This window comes from Mustela erminea, chromosome 7, assembly GCF_009829155.1.
Source record: "Mustela erminea isolate mMusErm1 chromosome 7, mMusErm1.Pri, whole genome shotgun sequence".
Taxonomy (NCBI): Eukaryota; Metazoa; Chordata; class Mammalia; order Carnivora; family Mustelidae; genus Mustela; species Mustela erminea.
Window position 1 is genome coordinate 23,920,348 of NC_045620.1, and position 22,328 is coordinate 23,942,675.

The 22,328-nt window shown below is 35.9% G+C and overlaps 1 protein-coding gene across 5 annotated transcripts in view; it reads right to left on the bottom strand.

Moving 5' to 3' along the window:
- Nucleotides 1-22,328, bottom strand: part of ITCH (itchy E3 ubiquitin protein ligase) — a 131,373-nt gene that overhangs the window by 61,025 nt on the left and 48,020 nt on the right. For all 5 annotated transcript variants that reach the window (XM_032350908.1, XM_032350909.1, XM_032350910.1 and 2 more), the window contains 4 exons: nt 16,162-16,303; nt 12,157-12,281; nt 11,002-11,139; nt 1,530-1,575 (listed from right to left, as the gene is read on the bottom strand). In XM_032350908.1, coding sequence (XP_032206799.1) covers nt 1,530-1,575; nt 11,002-11,139; nt 12,157-12,281; nt 16,162-16,303 — 451 coding nt within the window. The remainder of the gene's footprint in view (nt 1-1,529; nt 1,576-11,001; nt 11,140-12,156; nt 12,282-16,161; nt 16,304-22,328) is intronic.

Sequence of the window (22,328 nt, forward strand, 5' to 3'; positions counted from 1 at the left end):
CATTTCCTTTTCTAAGTTTATCTCCCATTACCAACTTCTAGGACAACCACTAAACACTTAAAATTTAAGTCAGGGTGCACCTGGTTGGCTCAGTCCGTTAAGTGGCTGGGCCAACTCTTGATTTTGGCTCTGCTCATGATCTCAGGGTCCTAGAATGGAGCCCTGCATCAGGCTCTGTGCTTGGCAGGAAGTGTGTTTAAGATTCTCTCTCTCTCTCTCTCTCTCTCTAAGAAATAAATCTTTGAAAAAAATAAAAGTTTAAGTCAGTTAACACAACCCAAGGCAATCAACATTTTTCAGACCCCAGACCTCAAGGCAGATAGGCACACGAAACTGCTCAATCTATTGGCAGCTGGCTGGCTCAGTCAGAAGAGCATTTGACTCTTGAACTGGGAATCAGGAGTTTGAGGCCCACGTTGGGTACAAAGATTACTAAAAAAAAATACATAAACTGAAACAAATAATACATTATATATTAATAAACAAACAAACTTAAAAAAATACTCCTGGGGAGTCTGGGTGGCTCAGTCAGTTGAGTCCCTGTCTTGGGCTCAGGTCATGCTCTTGCGGTCCTGGGATTAAGCTCCTTGGGCTCCATACTCAGCAGGGAGTCTGCTTGTCCCTCTTCCTGTGCCCCTCCTTCCCTACTGGCCCCCTCATGCTCTCTCTCAAATAAATAAAATCTTAAAAAAAAAAAAAAAAAGTGCTCAATCTAGGGTAATAGTGAACAAATCTCTGCTCCTTCTAACAAAGGCCCAAAAGATACCACAGATCATGATGATCTTCTTATATACCCAAAGCTTATATCCCAGTTTTCCTAGGAAAAAAAATGTAACAGTCCAACGATGGCCCTAGGATTTGGAACTCCCTGCTGCTGGAAAAGTGACAATATATATTTATATTCACTTTCTATAAGCTGAAAGAAGTACTAGCAATTCAGGTACCCTTGTCCTAATCTGGAGAACTGCAGTCAGATGAGCTAAGAGTCCTGAAACATTCATAAATATTTTCTTTCTTACCCTGAACCCTGAATTTTTTTTTAAAGATTTTTTTTTTTCCTAAACTAATCTCTACACCAAAGGTGGGGCTCAAATTCACAACCCTGAGATCAAGAGACACATGCTCCAGTCACTGAGCCAGCCAGGTGCCTGAGTCCTGAATTTTTTGACCCTCGTTTATTCTTGTAGCAGTCTAAACTTCTGTTTTAGGGACGCCTGGGTGGCTCAGTTGGTTAAGCAGCTGCCTTCGGCTCAGGTCATGATCCCAGCGTCCTGGGATCGAGTCCCACATCAGGCTCCTTGCTCGGCGGGGAGCCTGCTTCTCCCTCTGCCTCTGCCTGCCATTCTGTCTGCCTGTGCTCGCTCTTTCCCCTCTCTCTCTCTGATAAATAAATAAAATCTTAAAAAAAAAATTTAAAAAAAAATAAATAAACTTCTGTTTTAGTCAAACTAAAATTCTGACTACAATTAATATTCATTCTCCCTTATCTCTTCGAATATTCTATAGTAAAGCAAAAAGTGAACTCTTACCTTGTTTCATCCTTGGGTCTGGAGCCATCATCACTCTGTGAAGCACCTTTAACATCAATAAAATTTACACAGAAAATGAGATTCAAAAAGTGTTTTTCACCTTCTTCCTAAACATGCAAAGCCTTTCATTAAATATTGTAGAATATACTATAACTTAAATTTCAAGGAAAATGTGATACATGTTCATGGGATTGAAATTAGAAATGTTTTACCAAAATGTTGTTCGAATGCTTACTACATGTAAGAGATGTCAATTAGTCAAGGTATTATTATTACTCATGTCCTACTTATGCCTTTTGAAATGTATGTCTGCTTGATTCTTTTTTTTTCTCAAGATTTGTATTTATTTTTTGTTTGTTTGTTTGATTCTAATTCAAATCTAATACTTCAGCCATCTTTTATATTCCAAAAACCTCACAAAAAATTCTGATCACCATCAGGATAATGGATAAAAAGCAGATTCTGAAAATAAAAAAAACTAGTAACATCTCTCTAATGCAAGGGCCTGGCAAACAACTACAAGAACGGGAAAGGTACCAATTAATCTCAAAGTGGCAAATTAATGCCACAAATTTCACATTTTCTTCAAATTTTATTCATGGTAATTATTCTGAGGATTCAGTAAGGGCCTGTGCACTAGAAAAATATTAAAAAGCAGGCACAGTGATTGTAGCAAAAATAGTAGGCAGAGAAAGAAAAACTATAAAATGCAGAAACAAGAATTCAAGTTTAACAGTCTACGTCATTGTAGTTAAAGAACAATAGTCCCTTAATACAGTCGTAGTTTTAAACAGTAAAATCGTAACTGCTATTGCTCCAAGGCATAATTAATGAATAATTCATTTAAAAAATGCTGAATCACCACTACATTATATCACCTCAGCAATGTTGGCAGGTATATCATCTTGTCTAGAAAATATAACATTAAAAAAAGTGGGGGCATAAAATGTACAGCATAAGGAAATAAAGTCAACAGTATTTTACTAGTGTTATATGATAATGAAATTTCAGAAAAGACAAATTTTTGGAGATAAGATAGATAAGTGGTTGCCTGGGTTTAGAGATGAGAACAGAATTTTGTGTAAATAAAAGGGATCTTGCCGGGGGATAAAAATGTTCTAATCCTGATTTACAGTAATGGCTGGATCACTCAATTAAATTACTAAAAAGCATTAAATTTTAGACTTGCAATGAGTACATTTTATGAAAGATAAAATACACCTCAAGGAAACAGTTAAAAATGGTTTTAAAAACATGGCACAATGAAATGCATTTTAGCTTAAAAGGGCACATTTCAGTTTTACAAGAATTATTTTTAGGGAGCCCTAGATGGCTCATTTGTTAGATGTCTGCGTTCTGCATTCAGGTCATGAATTCAGGATCCTGGGATCAAGCCCCGCATCAGGCCCCCTGTTCAGCGGGAGGCCTGCTTCTCCCTCTCCCATACCCCCTGCTTGTGTTCCTTCTCTTGCTGTGTCGTCAAATAAATAAATAAAATCTTTAAGAAAAAAAAAAACCCTTATTTTATATAGCCTATATTCACCTAAAATATCTGATGAGACAAATGAAATCAGAAAAGGAAATAAAAATATACAGTGTTACTAAAATCGGACAATTAGTATCCCACCTATCTCAAAAATTAAGAAAGTCGTTTGGAATATTCTTTTTAAATCTACCAATAAGTGCCGCTTCTAAACTTCTTATATTGCAGAGAAGCATAGTATTTAATCACATGGACTCTGAGGCCAGACTGCCTGGTCTGCATCATAGCTTCCATCATGTACTAACTTCATGACTTTAGAAAAGTACACTTAATTTTCCTGTGCTTTTTATTTTACCTCACACAAAATGGAGACAACAAGGATACCTACTTCATAGAATAGTTGTGAGGATTAAGCATAAATATTTAGAGCAGTGCCCAGAACACATAAGCCCTCTATAAGTATTAGCTATTACTGTCTCAAATTTGCCTTTTTTTTTTTTTTTTAAGATTTTACTTATTTACTTGACAGAGATCACAAATAGGCAGAGAGGCAGGCAGAGAGAGAGAAGAAGGCAGGCTCCCTGCTGAGCAGAAAGCCCGATGCGGAGCTCAATCCCAGGACCCTGAGATCATGACCTGAGCCGAAGGCAGAGGCCTAACCCACTGAGCCATCCAGGCACCCTCAAATTTATATTTCATCAGTAAATATAGACAAGGGCCATTTTGTTCGATCTTTTATTTCACTTCAATACGGAGGTGAAGACATAACTATGAACTGTATGGCATAAATTAAATAGACCTAATCTTGTGTTTCCAGAGAATAGTCTTTTTAAAAGGCACAAAATATCTGACACTTATACAATGAATTCCAAGAAGGAAACAATGACCATACTTAAAGTTTGCATTTTACAAATGTATTGTTCTTTTAAAGCATTCCTACTCCAAATTTCCTCAACAAAAAATGATCATTTTTCTAAATGCACACATATTACCCACAGGACACTTTGGAAGAACATCTACAAAGATCTCTTCTATTCAGTGAGCTACCCAAAAGAGCTTTCCTGCCACAAAATAACTAGCTGGTAGACAAAGCTACTTAACACACTGCTCTATTTCCAGGGTGCCTAGCAATCTTAAAAGCCAAACAAACAAGTGAACTGATACTAGAGCAGGAACAGGGTGCAGTAAGCAAATATGAGGGGGGAAAAAAAAGGTTATCCTGATGGCTATTATCAGCTCGGAGATAGAACAGAAACAAAGGTCTGGGATCCTCTAAAGGAGCTGAAGTGTTCCCAGGTATGTAGCACACCCCAGCACTACCAGAAGCAAAAGAAATTTTCTCTGGGGCAATTAATCCCCAATTTAGGCCCCTAAGATACCCAAAGACTACAATAAAAAATAAACTGGCAATCAAAGAGTAGCAAACATGTAAGAAAACAAGCCTCAAGAAAGGAGAGACATAAAAACATATCTCCAAAGATTTCTGATACTGGAATTTTCTTTTTATATATATATCTATTATAATTTTCAAACGGAGAACATTAAAAAAAAAACTGTATCAAAAGAAAATTAACAGGGACGCCTGGGTCGCTCAGTTGGTTGGACGACTGCCTTCGGCTCAGGTCATGATCCTGGAGTCCCGGGATCGAGTCCCGCATTGGACTCCTAGCTCCATGGGGAGTCTGCTTCTCTCTCTGACCTTCTCCTCGTTCATGCTCTCTCTCACTGTCTCTCTCTCAAGTAAATAAATAAAATCTTTAAAAAAAAAAAAAAAGAAAAAAAAAGAAAATTAACAAGGAAAAAAAACAATAAACTATCAAACAAGCACCAGCAATTCCATTCCTAGGAATATACCCAAGAGAAATGAAAACATATGCACAAAGAAACTTGCATACAAATGTTTATAACATTATTATTTATGACTCATTAATAGGCAAAGGTGGAAAAATAAGTCACATGTCCACCAGTGGATGAAAAGGATAAACAAACTGGCGTATACATGCAATGGAATATTATTCAGCCACAAAAAAGGAAGTACTGATACATGTTTCAAACTGATAAACCTCAAAAACAATATGCTAAGAATCCAGACAAAAAAGGTCACATACTATATAATTTCTTCTTTATAATATACCCAGAATAGGCAAATCCACAGAGACAGAAAGCAGATTAGTGTTTACCAAATGGCTGGGGTGGGGTGCAGGGGAGGGGAGATGGGGGAGTGATTATAGAATGGACAATGGTTTATTTTTCTGGGGTAATGACAGAGTTTTGAAATTAGAGGTGGTGGATACTAATTATACATACAATAAATGCCACTGAATTGTATTACTTTATAAGGTTAATTGTATGTTGTATAAATTTTACCTCAATTAAAAGAATCACAATAAAAAAGGGCCATATTTGGAAAAAAATCTGAAAATGCACATATCAATATGTACCAACAATTCCACTCCCAAGTATATATCCTACACAGACTCTTCAACCTGTGTACCAAGAGACATATAAATGTATAAATGCAGAAATATTCAAGCTATGACTACCCATAATGGCAAAAAACTAGAAAGAAACCAAATATCTTTTGACATAAAAATGGATAAATTGTGGTATATTCACCCAACAGATTATCATACAGCAATGAAAATAAGTTACAGAAACAGTAATATGGATAAATCTTAAAAAGGCAAAATCTATATTCACAGAGCTCAAGAAAAAGGGCAAGTAATACACTGTTTAGGAATATGCATATGTATTAAAAAATTTTTAGGAGCATCTAGCTGGCTTAGATCATATAAAAATAATAAAAAAATCTTTAAAAAATTTTAAGCAAGGAAATAATAAATTCAAAATTCAGAGTAGTGATTATCTGTAGGGGAAAGACAAGGAATGCTACAGGGAGGAAAATACAGGTGGATGCCATGATGTTATTAATGTTCTAATTTCTAAGTTGTGTAGTAATTCATGTGTGCATAATTCTATTATGCTGGTTTATATATTATACATAATAAATAGAAGAATATATGTTATAAAATGAGATATGTATTTTATATATATGCCGTATATGAGAATATAAGTCAGTGTTTTGTAAATTTTTAAAAAAGGATGAAAAATACAGCAAAATCTTACTCTAAACCAACAATAATCATATTATAGCCTTAATACTTGGATTCTTTATTTGTTTTTCTGGATTTCAAATATTTTATTATAGGAAAAAACTTAGGAGAAGGATGATATCCTTTTTTTGGTTTTATTCATTTGATAAACAAGTATTTATCAAGCATCTTCTTGTGTCAACCCTGATCTAGAAACTGGGAAAACAGAAAAAAAAAAACCCTATCCTCAGGGAACTCACATTAAACTAAATATATTAAAGCTACATATAATGTAAAATATAATAGACGGCAAATAGAAATAGACAGAAATAGATAGAAAATAGAATTTTTCTATGGAGAAAAGTACGTCAGGATTTGATGAGAGGGCTGATGAAACATTAGACATATGGCCAGGAACAACCTTGCAGAGAAGGTGACATTCAAGTAAATCCTGAAGTGAATCACACGGAATACTGAAGGAAGAGAGCTCAAGCCAACGGAAGAAACCTTTAATGGCCCTAAAGCAGGCATGTTCCTGTAGTGTTCAAGAAACCACAAGGAGAGTGGTATCACTCAAGAAAATTGCGTGAAAGAGTAAGTAAGAGATGAAGCCATCAAAGTAGAAGAGCTTTGGATGTCAGACCACATAGGCTTTAACGACTTCTAAGGTGCTATTGAAAATCACTGGGGCAGGCATCTGACAAGGTCTTTCTTATGTTTTCTCAAAACTACCCTGGCTGTGTATCTAAAAAAAAAAAAGAAGAAAAAAGAAGCAAGGGAGAATAGGGATGAACATCACTCTCCAGCCTTCTCTTCCTGCTCTGTGCCCGACAGGTGTGACCTGTAGGACATACATTAACCACTAATTTGCTTCTTTGGCTCTACCCTGCATTGGGTTCAACTAATGAGACACAGGGGAGATGGGAGGACACTAAGATTTAGCTCTTTATTACCCTCTTCAGCTGTTTCAATACTTGGATTTTAAAGTAGAACTAGTGGAGAGTTTTCCTAGTTTCTTGAGGAGGGCAAACTCGTTCATATTCTGAGCATACACAGAAAACGTCAAAGATAAGTCAAATAAGTTTCCCTCCATAAATTAGTTGGTGCCCAGACCTTACTGAGATCTAGTAATTTCAAATAATATTTGGTAAAGCAAAAAATTTAAGCTAGTTTCTTAGAATTTATTATACTGATAAGAAAACATTACATATTCACACAAAAATGGCTATTTACATTAAAATTAAAAGGGACCACAAAAACTAGAGTCTAATGCAAGGAAGTAAGATAAAATCAAAATGGAATGGAACACACCCAATAAGAACCAAAGGTCTCATGTGCTGAAAAACTTATCCCTAAAATAATTTTATATATACCAAGAATACACATGGTAAAGAATAAAGATCTTTACAAGAGTATGCTCCCATTTTATAATCATGAATTCATAACTAAAATAGATTTTTGTCTTTAGGAAAAATAATGTCTTTGACAGTAATACTTTTCAATGGTATATTTGGGAAGACAGGTGTTAAATTAATAATCTACCACCACCAGCAGCCCAAGAGGTAAAAATAGATGAAAGGGAAGTACTTGCAGATATGAATAACTGCCTACACTCAATTTGTTAATTTAGAACTGAGTGTTAAAACAATAAGTCTATCTAACTAAAGGATTCTTCCCAGAGATTCATAAAAGCCTATTAACGCTGTACTTAAGTAGAGGAAAACACCAGAGCAAATTATGAAATTATTTTCTAAACCAGAGAAATAAGAAAGACTATCAAAGAAAATGTGACAACTACAACTAACACTCATTTTGCATATTAAAATTATTCTCTGAGCCAGAGCAGGGGGTGGGAAACTGGAGTGGGGATAGAAAGCTCTCTAGTTTTCAAATACAGCTTGAAGATAAGTGGAAAGAAAAAACAAACATACTGAGAAAATTTTACTTTACTTGAAAAAGTAATTGCCATTTTTAGAATATCCACCAGGGGTGCCTTGGTAGCGTAGTTGATTATGCATCTGACTCTTGGTTTTGGCTTAGATTGTGATCTCAGGGTTGAGAGATGGGGCTCTAGGTTTGGTGTGGAATCTGCTTGAGACTCTCTCTCCCTCTGCCCCCTCTCCCTGCCAAATAAAAATAAATCTTCAAAAAAAAATCTGAAAAACTAAAAAAAAAAAGAAAAGAAAAAGAAAAAGAAAATTTATCCACCAAGAACAATGACCAAAAATTTCTAGGTACCCAAAGAGATAATACTGTCCCATCAGGAAAACCAACTTTCACAGTACATTTAAATATATAGCAAGCTATTATTTGGTGACTCTTAATACTAAAATTCAGACAGTGATTTCTTTTCATAAAACTTAAAACCAAAAACTTAACCAAAAATATTTACATCTACAAGAACAAATTTCTTCTAGGAACCATCCTATGTGTTCTTTCACAAAAATACTTCTAGGAGCACCTGGGTGGCTCAGTGGGTTAAGCCTCTGCCTTCATCTGAGGTCATGATCTCAAGGTCCTGGGACTGAGCCCCGCATTGGCTTTTCTGCTCAGCAGGGAGCCTGTTTCCCCTTCTCTGTCTGCCTGCCTCTCTAACTTGTGATCTCTCTCTCTCTGTCAAATAAATAAATAAAATCTTTAAAAAACAAAACAAAACCCAAAAAACTTCTAACTGAGGCTCCTGGCTGGCTCAGTCATTCGAACATATGACTCTGGATCTCAGGGTTGTTAAGTTTAAGTCCCACATTGGGTGTAGACAGTACTTAAAAATAAAGTCTTTCTTAAAAAACAAAAACAAAACTTCTGACTAACATCCTCAGGGGAAAAAAAATCTAAAAATCTTTAACAGTAGAAAATTACTGGAATACAAAGGCAATCTCCCTCATTCCCCCAGTTCTCATCCAACCAAACAACTGCAGGTACTAGAAATTAAATTTTAGTACTAAACTCTAATTTTCATTTCTAGCTTGCAGTTAAAGTTACAGAAATGGAACCAAAGAACAATCCAAGTGTAGTTTCTACCACACATGCTTGTGAAAGGAACTGGATTTTGTTTGTTTGCTTACAATTCATGATGTGATTCAAAATTTCTAGGTTTTTAAGTGTGAAAGCAATTGGAAAGAATACAAAACATAAATATTTGTGTTTCAGTCTTGACTCTGCATCATACTAGCTGGTAAGATGTTGGGACTTACTATTTAAATGATCAGAACCTCACTTTCCTTATATGCAAAATATAGGTTATGCCTTCAAAGCTATGATGGTTAAATGAGTATATATGTACACACACCAACATAGTGGTTGGCACACAGCAAGCATTCAAAAACTGGCAGCTATTTTATTTGGAAACCACTGTGAATTTCCAGTTTAAAACCTCTAAGTATCAGGTTAAAATTCTATCAATTATTTTCCTAGCTGAGTGGAAAACTGATGACATAGAAATGTTCACTTCCATGGGCAATAAACATTAAAGTAAGTGTAAATATACAGTTTAAATTCTACTCTGAAATATGAAGACGATTATGCTTTGTTAATTATTAAATATTCTGCATTAATAGTTTCAACTTGTAGGGGGTAAAAAAACTTGGGAAGCTATAAATACTGAGTTCAGAGCAATTTAACAATGACATTTAAGTTGTATATTATCTTCCAGAATTCTAATCTATAGAAAAATTTGACTATTCAGAGCTCCTGTGAATGGCAGTAAATTAAAATGAACTTGTCAACTCTGAAGCAGTACAGTATGATCCTTTCAGAAATTTCTCTCCACCCTCATTAACCTCAAAGAACCAATCTGGAAGATACAGAGACTATCTTGAAGGTCCTGCTATTAAAGAAGGTCAAAAGTTGGGGGGCCTGGGTGGCTTACATGGTTAAGCATCTGCCTTTGGCTTGGGTAATGGTGCTGGGATCTTGGGATTGAACCCCATATCGGGCTCCCTGCTCAGTGGGGAGTCTGCTTCTCCCTCTTCCTCTGTCCCTATCCCCCTGCTCATGCTCTCTCTCTCTCTGTATCTGTCTCAAATGAATAAATAAAATCTTAAAAAAAAATTTTTTTTCACAAGTTAAAAAAGTAAGAAGTTTTCCAAAGTAGAAACAGAAGAATAGTAACACCTGACAAGTGCAAAATGTTTCATAATCTAGTTCCTAATAAATAAACAAAAACTTTGTCAGACTAATCAAGAAAACCATTAATCTTCTCTTTGTCTTGGGTCCTCTAAGTTTCACTTGATTATCTAGAAGGAATCGACTAAGAAGTTTTATTAAGCATGCTAGCTATACAGGCACTAATTCAGGTGCCAAACTTCTTTCAATTACTGTTGTTTCATGTTTCTTATTCCCTATAACAAAAGCTAGTAAATCATAATTTATAAGATATAATGGCATACATATAATGAATTGATTTTGTTATTATTGTAACACAAAGACAGCTTTATACAGAAAATGGCACAGGAATGGCAAATGGACTTCGGCTTGTATTGGCAGTCTGGTACAGTACTAAGTAGGATTACTAAGCACTAAGCGGGATTTTGCGTCAAATTTATACTCAACCAGATACAGCTGCAGGCAAGTTATGTCAGCCACTGGCACTGGAGAAGATGTGGCATCATAAGTCATATTAACTGTGATTACTGGCCTATAAAATAAATACTTTATAAATCAACCCATTATACAGGCAACTGTGATTCAACTTTTCTGTGGTTAGCTTTTCAACTTACAGAAAAATGTTTTATTCACAGAAACAACACAATAAAAGGAAAATGTTTAAAATAATGTCTCCTTTTAAAAAGGAAATAATTTCTTTAAGGTGAAAAAGAACAGCACTGATTACATCAGCGTTCTTTGGTGGCTAATGTTAAGAATCATTAAAGAGCCTACAGAAAAAGTGATTACTTACTTTCTGAACATGTAGTTTCACCATTGGTAACAACTTCAGAATCTAACTGCAGCCCATCAAGACAAACTGACAAGTCTCCTATTGTCTCTGTCGGCTCTTTGTCACCTACAAGCTGTAAAGTCACAACTACTTCCTCAACTGTAAAAGAATATAATTACAGAACAAAATGATCAATTTTTCTTTCTTTAAGTCATCTTAACTGTTAAAAAGAACGTCAGAAAAACTTGATATTTATGTGCTTATAAATTGTTTTTAGTATAGTTCATTGAGGTTTCAGGCCTTTTGACACAAAACATTTAAAAAACAGAAAAAAATTTGCTAATGCTTAATATCCATAATGTAAAATACTAACTAGCTCAATCATCTGTTATATTCATTACATCCTTGCATAAAATAAGTCAGCAGGATTATTCAGCAACATATGCCTGAATTTTATTGAGTGAAAACATGTAACATAAGAATGGACTGTGTCTCAGAGCGCCTGATTTGCTCAGTTGGTGAAGCTTTCAACTCTTGATCTCAGCTAAGGTCTTAACACTCAGGGTCATGAGTTCAAGCCCTGTGATGGGCTCCACACTGGGCGTGGAACCAACTTAAAAAAAAAAAAAAAAAAGGATTATATCTCTTAAATGAGATTTAGGAAGTATGTTTTAGCTAGTCAAGGGGGAAGAAAAATATCTATGTTTTAAAATCATGATACTAATAAAAACAAACATATTTCAAGTTTATTATATCTACATTTTATATATACACACACAAATAAAACCACAGCCAACTAAAATTAGTAAATTTTCAAAGTATTTGAAAAGAAAATCTGCCGAAATATTAACCATATTTGTCTCTGAAATGGGATTACATTTTTCATTAATTTCTGCTCTGTATTTTTTAGTTTTCCATAATTGAGTAAGTAATCTTTTAATAAGTACCTATTTATTAAATTTATGAAAAATACTGGGTCAAAAATGAAAATGAATGGCTACATCAAGGTTATTTGGAATGCTTTAAATAAACAGTTCAAGGTTCTTCTCCTTAATATTATAACCAAGTAAGCATAAAAACAAATAGTAAACATAGTCATTCTGTATCTTTTACACATGAATTTCATACAGAAAAACAAATAGCCTAGCACAATTTCTGTTACTTTTACATACATACGTTTCATGTTGTTTGACTTTAAGGTTTCAAAGATATCTAATGCAGCAGTTCCCAACAAAACATCAGATTTCAGTGTCTGGTGACTCCATACACGAAAATGTAATTTACTCACAGGGGTGACGATACTAAAAGCAAAGACGGGTAAAAAAGATGTATTGTTTTCATTAAAATAATCACAATAGATCCTAAATAAATTGCAATTAAATTTTAATGTCTAAAATATTTTAACTGTAGACCTTAAGAGTTTACTGTACAACCAATATTGCCCATTTTCTATAACCTAATGGAAAACACCTGAATACTACATGCTCATATCATCATTTTCACTTGTAGTTGAACTACAGGGGCAACTTCATGCATCATCAATAAAAGTAAAACTGCCTATCATGCTACAAACTGTTAGAAATCTAGTTTTATTTCAATAGTATAAAAAAGTTAATTTATAAATTAAATCCCTATTTTAGGTCAGGTAGCGATAAGCCTGAGGTTATATCATTTAATCCTCACAGCAACCCTAAGAGATGGGGAATTACCACCCCACCTTCAGATATAGAAACTGCTATTCAGAGAAGTTAAGCAAATTACCCAACATTGCACAGCTAGCTAGCTAGTCAATGGCAGGCTGTAATTTGAACAAAGTCTGGCATTAAAATTTGTATTGAAAACTTCCTCAGTCTTGAGAAAAACAAGAAACAAAAAAGTTCTTCGGTCAGCTACATGATCTGAGGATTATGTTAGATACCCTAAATTTCACACTGTTAGAAGCAAAGTGTCTGTAATAACTGTCAAATATAGACTCTCTTGCACCTTGCCAAATGCTTATATAGAATACTATCTGGGAGGGGAGACGGAGGCACCTGGGTGGCTCAGTGGGTTGAGCCTCTGCCTTTGGCTCAGGTCATGATCTCAGGGCCCTGGGATAGAGCCCAGCACAGGGCTCTCTGCTCAGCAGGGAGCCTGCTTCCCTCTCCCTCTCTGCCTACTTGTGATCTCTGTCAAATGGATAGATAAAATCTTAAAAGAAAAAATAAAAAAGAATACTATCTGGGGACACCTGGGTGACTCAGTCCTTCTAAAAGGTGATCAAGGGGCGCCTGGGTGGCTCAGTGGGTTAAGCCGCTGCCTTCGGCTCAGGTCATGATCTCAGGGTCCTGGGATGGAGTCCCGCATTGGGCTCTCTGCTCAGCAGGGAGCCTGCTTCCTCCTCTCCTCTCTCTGCCTGCCTCTCTGCCTACTTGTGATCTCTCTCTGTCAAATAAATAAATAAAAAATCTTAATAAAAAAAAATAATAAAAGGTGATCAAATCTGGGGGGACAAATAAACACTTTCTCAGAAGTCTACCTATGCCTAATCCCCCCATCATATTTCCACCAGCATTTTAACAGTTTAAACAAACTAAAAAATTCTCATCTTAACACTGCCTCTTCTTTTGTGGGATGGGGAAGGACAATGTAGTCTTCTCTTTGAAATTCTCAGATGGGGGTGCTTGAGTGGCTCAGTTAAGCAACTGCCTTCAGCTCAGGTCATGATCCCAGTTCCTGGGATGGAGCCCTGCATCAGGCTCCCTGCTTGGTGGGAGGCCTACTTTCCCTCTCCCGCTCCCCCTGCTTGTATTCCTGCTGCTGCTGTCTCCCTGTCAGATAAATAAATAAAATCTTGAAAAAAAAATAGAAATTAAAAATTAAAAAATAAAATAAAATTTTCAGATATTACATTCAGAAGAACATATCAAGAAAACATTCCTCCATTAGTCATCTGGGAAATCATAGTGGGGATAGAATAAAATAAATGAGTACTTTTACTTTAATTTGAGAGAGGATAAAGTATACTGTGAGAGGATAATGTATACTGTCAAAGATGGTCTGACCTAAATTATTTCAATTCTAGAAACAATGGAAGCCACGTTAAAACTGCAGACCAATCTGTTGCAACTTAAAAATTCAAAACTTGAGCTATGCGTTTCCCCAAACACCTGGGCTCAAAAAGAGCACTACCTTAAGGGGCTACAGGGAGAGTTTCTTTTTTTCTTAACTTTTAAACCACTAAAGAATTCACATCATCAGTTTAAGAGCCTCAAAGTGCACATCTAGTGAACACAGCCAGCAGCTGGGAAAAACTAGATGAGTATTCAGTGAATACTGAAATTATTCTGTTGAACATCTCTAGTCATTATGGAGGCTGTGAACTTTAATAGATTTTATTTGCTTTTTAAAAAAAAATTTACTCACATAATTTAAAATTTAGAGACAATCTCTAAAAGATCATTAATTAAAAACAAAGTCTAAGGGCGCCTGGGTGGCTCAGTGGATTAAGCCGCTGCCTTCGGCTCAGGTCATGATCTCAGGGTCCTGGGATCGAGTCCCGCATCGGGCTCTCTGCTCAGCAGAGAGCCTGCTTCCCTCTCTCTCTCTCTACTGTGATCTCTGTCAAATAAATAAAATCTTTAAAAAAACAAAACAAAACAAAACAAAAAAAGTCTAAGAAACTTTGTTGAAATTAATACAAATGAGAACCATCAGAATGACACTTCTTAAATTTCATTCATTTGCTCAAAATCATAAAATATATCAAGATATTATGCAGGGCACATACTGCATGGAGCACTGAGTGTGGTGCATAAACAATGAATTCTGTTATGCTGAAAAGGAAAAAAAAAAAGATACCCTAGAAATCCAAAAGTTAAAGAACAAGTTAGGTATATCCAATTTGTTCTGTAATTTATTAGGAATAAATACTATACACATAAGTGTGTACTGTGTGAAGAGCATATAGTTTCAAATATCTTATCTCACCGGTTAGAAATAAAACTTTTCTTTAGTCATTGGTTTACTTCTCTAAGGGAAAAAAATGCAAGAATTCCAAATGTTAGGTAATAAAAAACAATTTCTGTGTATTTGATGCAGTAACAACCAATTATATTTTGAACTACATTTTTAATATAGTTGGTACCCAAACTAAATATGCTATTATTCTTTTGAAGTCCATTTGTTGTTAAATCACATTTTCTTCCATTTTAGTAAAAACATTAAAATTAATCTGTAATTCTCTTCAGTGAGTATTCAATACCAACACATGGGGATCTGTCAGTAAGTGTTAAAAACTGAGCTATGTGCTACTTCCGTGAATTCATTCTGCAGATAACAGCACCAAATTACAGACACAGGCACATGATGTATACTGCGATGCTGTGTAATAACACAACATTAGAAACCAAGTGATAACAGAGAACTAGTAAAATAAATGATAGTCCATTCTTATTATGGAATATTAAATAACTATATAATGTATGTTAGATCTCTATATATACAGCTAGAGAGATAACCATACTATGTAAAGTATTAAAACAGTTATAGAATAAAGTTAGTAATTTTTTTAAAGGAAGAAAACCCTCATGTAGGTTCTGTGTGGGCACTGTAATTAAAAACACAAAAGAAAACCATTTTTAAAAATTAAACTAAAAAATAAAGTGAGTGGGACACCGGGGTGGCTCAGTCGATTAAGCGTCTGCCTTCAGCTCAGGACATGATCCCAGGGTGCTGGGATCCAGCCCGGCCTCAGGCTCCCTCTTCAGCAGGGAGTCTGGTCTCCCTCTCCCTCTGCCCACCTCGACCACCCCCGCCTACCCCCTCACCCCCTCATGTGAGTTCTCTCTTTCTCACTCCCTCAAATAAATAAATAAATGAAAATTAAGTGAGCTACTCATAGCTCTAAATTAAGGAAAGAGCTGTTAAGAATCTTTCTAGGTCCATGACCATGGGCTCTCCAGATACTGTTCAGCAGCAGTAATGATACCATCATCAACTAACCTACAGAAGATAAAGGAGAGATTGCAGAAAGAAATATCTAAAGAGAAACAAACAGGGACTAAAGAAAGTCATCCTAGGAATAGGGGAGAAAAAAAAATGAAAGAGGAGGAGCAAAGAAAACAAGTGAGAAATTTTTAAAGCTTCGTTTCTCTTCACCTACTAAACTAAATATACTATAGAAAATACTTTCAAACCTACACTGTAAGGGGTTGCTTCCATTTGGGACTGTTCGTATTGTTGCATTTTTCTGTCTTCTTTGACTGTCCATCTACTGTGACTTCCACATAAGGACTTGGTCCAAACCAATTCTTTTTATTTTCTTTAAGTTTTGCTGAAATGACTAGGCAAAAGAAAAGGAAAAATATTTAAATATTCAAGATGTTAGTTCGTCCTTCAAATCAACTTAATTTCATAAAGATTACACAGAACATTATTACTTTTACTCAGAGAGGCAGTTTTGCTCTAAAATATTTATTAATTTCATTCAGTCATGACCTTTGTATTTCCTCCCAACCTAGTAAATAAACATAGTCCTTCCCCCATATAATGCATCCAAATTACTATTAATATACCTCCAATGTCGGTATCAACAGTCTCAGAACTCTAATGTCAACTGGAAAGTACAGCAACAAACCTGGTTAACAAATATTTGAATGCTTACCATATACCAGATATTGCTCTAACTATAAATAGAGCAGTTTACAAAACAGAAAAGCCTCTGGCTCTCAGGGAGATAATATCCTAGTTAGAGGAAGTCCATATGCTGAAAAACAGGCTCCTGTGGCAGAATATGACCTGTTAGTAAGGAAGGCCTCTGAGGAAGCATTTTGAGCAAACATCTAAATACAGGGAATTAGCTGTGAGAAGTGGGAAGAGCATTCTAGAGAGAAGCAAAAAAAAAAACTTGGCACATCTGAGGAAAATATAGCAAAGAGGGAAGTATGGTAAATGAGGTGAGATCACATTTAACTTTGTAGGCCCAGATAAGGAATTTGGATTTTATTCTTTCTAAGTATGCTGGAAAGCCATCAGAGGAAGAGAGTTACAATCTAGGATTATTTTTAACATCTCATATATCTCATATTAGCAAAAGCTTCCTATAAAATGCATCTTAATTAAGATACTGACTCCATCATCTTCACCCTTGAGTTAGTAACTTTTGCCAAAAAATAACCTTGTTCAAGCCCCTTGGAAGGTGTAACAAGTAGGTATGTATCCAGCAGAGTACCTCATGGTTCCCACAAATAAGAAATTGCTCCCCCATAAATGAGGTGATCACAGCCATGGAAATATTCCCCTGCAAAGCACAGAGAATGCCAGTACCTATCAAGGTAAAGCGACCCTTGGAGTTGTTAGAGTCCTCTGTATAGCAGCTACCCAAGAAGCTCAATATATAGTTCAAAGTACAGTCTGGGCATCCTACAAGTCCAGTCCCAGGTAGCAGCCATGAATCTCCTGAGATCACAAGTACCACAGACTTCTGTCCTTTGGTACATACATGCCTTTTTTTGATAGCATGCAAGCCAGCTACAGGGTTAGTACTCCAACAATGTATTCACATTCTATAAATTAGAGCTCCATCAGTATTTTAGAATACTTGGTGTAATAAAGTTCAATGAGATTTGAAATCAATATGCAGTATCAAAAAAAGTATCTGTTAACAAAGAAAAAGAGCTATAAGAGATATTACTGAAGTAGGCAATAAGGAGCCAGTACAGAATTTTAAGTAAAAGAGTGCTATTCAACAAATTTACTAAGTGCCTACTACATATATGAGGTACTATCTGGGGCACTGAGAATACAGCGATGATCAGACTAAAACTCAAAGATCATTCCACTGCTGTGGGAAAAATGAAAGGGAAACAAAAGTAGGAGTTAAGAGACTACTAGAGCCTTCTAATCAAGAAATGACAGTGATTTGGTGGTGAACATGGATATGTTCATGGAGGAGTAAGGGAGGAGTAAGTATTTTCTAAGGAGAACCAATAGGATTAGATTACATGAGAAGTTGGAGAAAAGCAGCAGCAAGGATAACTCTCAGGTTTCTAGCATGAATAAGGGAATGGAAGATAGTATCATTTAATAAGATGGAAAAGATCTGGCAAACAGGTTTGCGGGGAGTGGCTTGGGCAAGAAAAAATCAAGAGTATTGTACTGAACATATAAAATTTGAGATATGTGTGAGACATCCAAGTATAAACACTAAGAAATCTTTTTCAGAACAGAAAATACTCAAGTGGGGACGAGACCAATCTCTGATTAATACGTACTATAAAGCTCTAGTACTTAATACAGAACAAAATTCAATCACAGGATTGCCTCAGGAAAAATATAAAACCCTTCTTTTTAATATATTTCTAGTCTGAGAAAAGGTGAAATAGTCTAAACAATTATGCAAGACCCACCACTGTATTTCAGGGGCTCTTGCGTTCCTCTAAAACTGATTAACCAAAGCAATGCAGGCCTGACAGGAAGGAAATGACCCGCCCTCAGTGGTTTTTTAGGGCTCCTGGGTGGCTCAGTCAGTCAAGCGCCTGCCTTCAGCTGAGGTCATGATTCCAAAGCCCTGAATAGAGCCCCACATCAGGCTCTCCGCTGGGCAGGGAGTCTACTTCTCCCTCTCCTCCTGCCTGTAACTCTCCCTGCTTGTGTGTACGCATGCTCGCTCTCTGTCAAATAAATAAATAAAATCTTGGGGGGTAAAAAGGATTCAAAGTTTTGGAACTGTTTTGCCACATAATCCCATCCAACCCCAATAGAACCATTTTAGGAAACTTTAAATGGGAAAATAAGAGGGGTAAAGGAAACTAACACCAACTGTCAGTGTTTGCTATGTGTCTAGACTTAAAACATTGTTATTTCAATAATCAAGACTAGTCTGTGAGATAGATACTATCATCTTAATTTTTACACATAAAAAGACAAACTCAAAAGAACTTAAGAGTTTGCCCAAGGGTCACTTGTGAAGCCTGAACAAGAGAAATTAAGTGCTCAAATCCCACTTTATTTATTTGAGACAGAGAGAGAGAGCACAAGTGGGGTGGAGAGAGAGAGAGAGAGAGAGAAGCATACTCTCCACTGAGCAGGGAGCTTGATGTGGGGCTTGATGCCAGGACCCTGAGATCATGACCTGAGCTAAAGGCAAACAGTTAACTGACTAAGCCATCCAGGCACCCCCAAAACTCAGTTTAGAATGCATAAAACTTTGTTATAGTCCTAGTATTTGGAAATAGATAACTTACTATTTCCCGAAATTTAAATTCCTAGAGTAAATAAGAAGAATAAAAACAGTCAACTGTATGACAGGGAACCAAAAAATTGTCAGTATCATCTGTTAACACAGGCTAATGCAAAGATCTCTAATAATTTTTTATTTTTAACCTCACATCTTCTAGAATTATCTTCCTAAAACAGATGTGGTCATGTAAATACTTTTCAAATACTTCTCTAATACCTGAAAAATGAAATTTAAACTCTGGGGTATTTTACATTGTTATGTACCTTTTCAGCCTCCTCCTATACCAAATCCCACCCAGCCGCCTGGCATTCTAACCACCCTTAGCTGTTTGCTGTCCCTCACAAGGGCTATGTATTTTCATATGCTACTCTGGAAGTTCCACTCACAATGATCCTTCTTCCTTTCCTACCTAATAAAATCCTACTTCTTGAGAAAGAGATGACCTGATTTAATGCTTCTTTAAACCTAAGAAGTTAAATTGCTACTGTCTCTACATTTCCTCTGCATTTTTATATTTATGTATGGTTCCTACAGCTCTTCATTCTGCCTTAGCTTTTATTAAGTTTACTGGTTTTTAGTTTAACTAATACTGTAATCCCTGTCATGACAAGGATGTAGACAGTCTTTATATAGCATCTAGTAATTTAAACATGAGAAACATTTGACATATCTGTTGAACCCAATGATTAGTCATGGTAGAAAACAAGTTTCCCTGCTTTATTGTTACATACACACATACAGTATCTATTGTATATAGTTTCATGGCATATATTAATGTTCTTCTGGGGCACCTGGCTGGCTCAGTCAGAAGAGCATGCAACTCTTGATCTCAGGGTCATGAGTTCAAGGCCTACATGGGGTATAGAGATTACTCAAATAAAAAACTTTTTAAAAATTTTAAAATTTACATTAATGTTCTTTGATCCTTTCTGAAAGTCAATGCTTTGACATGATTTTGGTTCTTCATCCTAATTCTTCAGTATAAAAACTTTGACAATTTATTATTTCTTTTAAAAGGCTTATTTATTTTGGGGGGGGGCATGAGGCAGAAGGAGAGGGAGAGAGTCCCAAGCAGACTCCCTGCTGAGCATGGAGCCTGATAAAGGGCTTGAGATCACAACCTGAGCTGAAGTCAAGCATCAGACACTTACCCAAATGCACTACCCAGGCACCCTAACAGCTTAAATATAAAGAAATTAAAGTGAATCCTTAGCTTATCCCAACCTATTCTGGGAACTGGGGGGACTATAATGAACAAGGTAAAACAAGTAAGGGTGCTGAGACCCAGTAAATTAGCAGTATGAGCTGAATAAGAAATAAACCAGTTTAAGCAAGGGCTAACTTTATGGTCAGAGTTATGACAAGCCACAAAAGACCTCTGTGGCAGAAGTATGTGTTGACTAGAAAGAATTTTATATAAACTCTGAACTTTAAATTCAAGGAAAAAGGGCATTCCTACTATCCAAGCAATCAGATTACAGTCTTCTAGTAAATGTGGTAAAGTGCAGTATTATTTAATCCCAATTAATAGTAAAATCAAGATGCTTTCTCTTCTTCAAATGATCAGTTCTAAGTAAAGACTGAGGCAAAGAAAGTTCTAGGAAATAACAAAGTTACTTATTTTGTCCACATTATATAATGCTATCACACAACAAGCATCAAATAAAAAACACAGATGAGTTCAGAATACCTGAGGTTATGTGTACAACATAAACAGAAAATGGCTAAAGAGAGGGAAGGACGTAAGAAAACAGACTTATGTACAAGTTAAGGGACTAGACCATGTCATTACAGGAAAAAAGAGTAGATGACCCAAAAAATCCAATTGTAAAAATCAGCAGAATCTAATGACAGGAATGTGACAGGAATGTGAAGGATACAGGACAAAGAGGTAAAGAAAATTTTAAATATGCGATCCACCAGTTAGCCTCCTCATAACAATGTTAACACTTATAAATTAAACTTTTACATAATCATCAACTATCTTTCACGAACACTGCCATTCTTGCCATTCGTTCTTTTAAACTTAAAGAAAATTAGAATGAGGGTGCTTGGGTGGCTCAGTCAGTTAAGCATCTGCCTTCAGCTCAGGTCATGATCCTGGGGTCCTGGGATGGAGCACTGAATCGGGCTCCCTGCTTAGTGGGGAGTCTTCTTCTCCCTCTCCCTCTGACCTTCTCCCCTGCTCGTGCTCTCATTTGCTCATGCTCTCTCTCAAATAAATAAAAAATCTTAAAAAAAAAAAAAAGTAAAATTAGGATGATAAAGGTAATGTAAAATAATCAATGAACTTTATTTAAAATTTTAAGCTTACGTTGCTGTTAAGATATTAAATTAGATGAGTAATACTAGAAGGAGAAGGAAATAAAGAATCAGGGGAAAGAGAATAATCTATACTTACACAGTGTTTTAGAGTTTTCCAACTCATATACACTGTCTCCCAACAACCATGTGACAAAGATGTTAACGTCCTCAGTTCACAGCTAAGAAAAGAGGCTCAGAGATATTAGTGACATGCACAAGGTTATAAAACAATTAAGTATCAGAACCAAGACTAAATTCCAGGGCCATTAACTCCCCTGAAGATGGGAGTCATTAATCTATATAGATTTCGTCACTAAAACTAGGGGTTGTGGGTTAGATGACTTCCCCAAGAGTTTAAGTGTAGAAGCTTTAATGGCAGAATAGTCAAAGCATTTGAAAGTATTTATTACTTCCTGCTATAATTTTTACATCTAATAAATTACACAGGAAAGCTACTGACCAATACAAAGAACAGTACAGAGACATTCAATAACAATATTCAATTAAAATGTGAACAGATGATTAAAGCTAACAGAAGTTCCCAAAGCAACTACCTCAACGAATTACCTAGATCCACATGAAATAGTAGTACGAAAGACAATCTTTCTTACTCAACTCAAACTTGAACAGCTAAATGGCTACTCAGGATATTTCCATACATTAGATTCAAGTTAGAGAAAGTGTTACTAATGCAGGGCATCTGGGTGGCTCAGTCAGTTAAGCATCTTACTCTTAATTTCTGATCGGGTGATGAAATCAGGCTCTGTGCTCAGCAGGGGGTCTGCTTGAGATTCTTTCTCTTTCCAATTCCCTTTGCCACCTG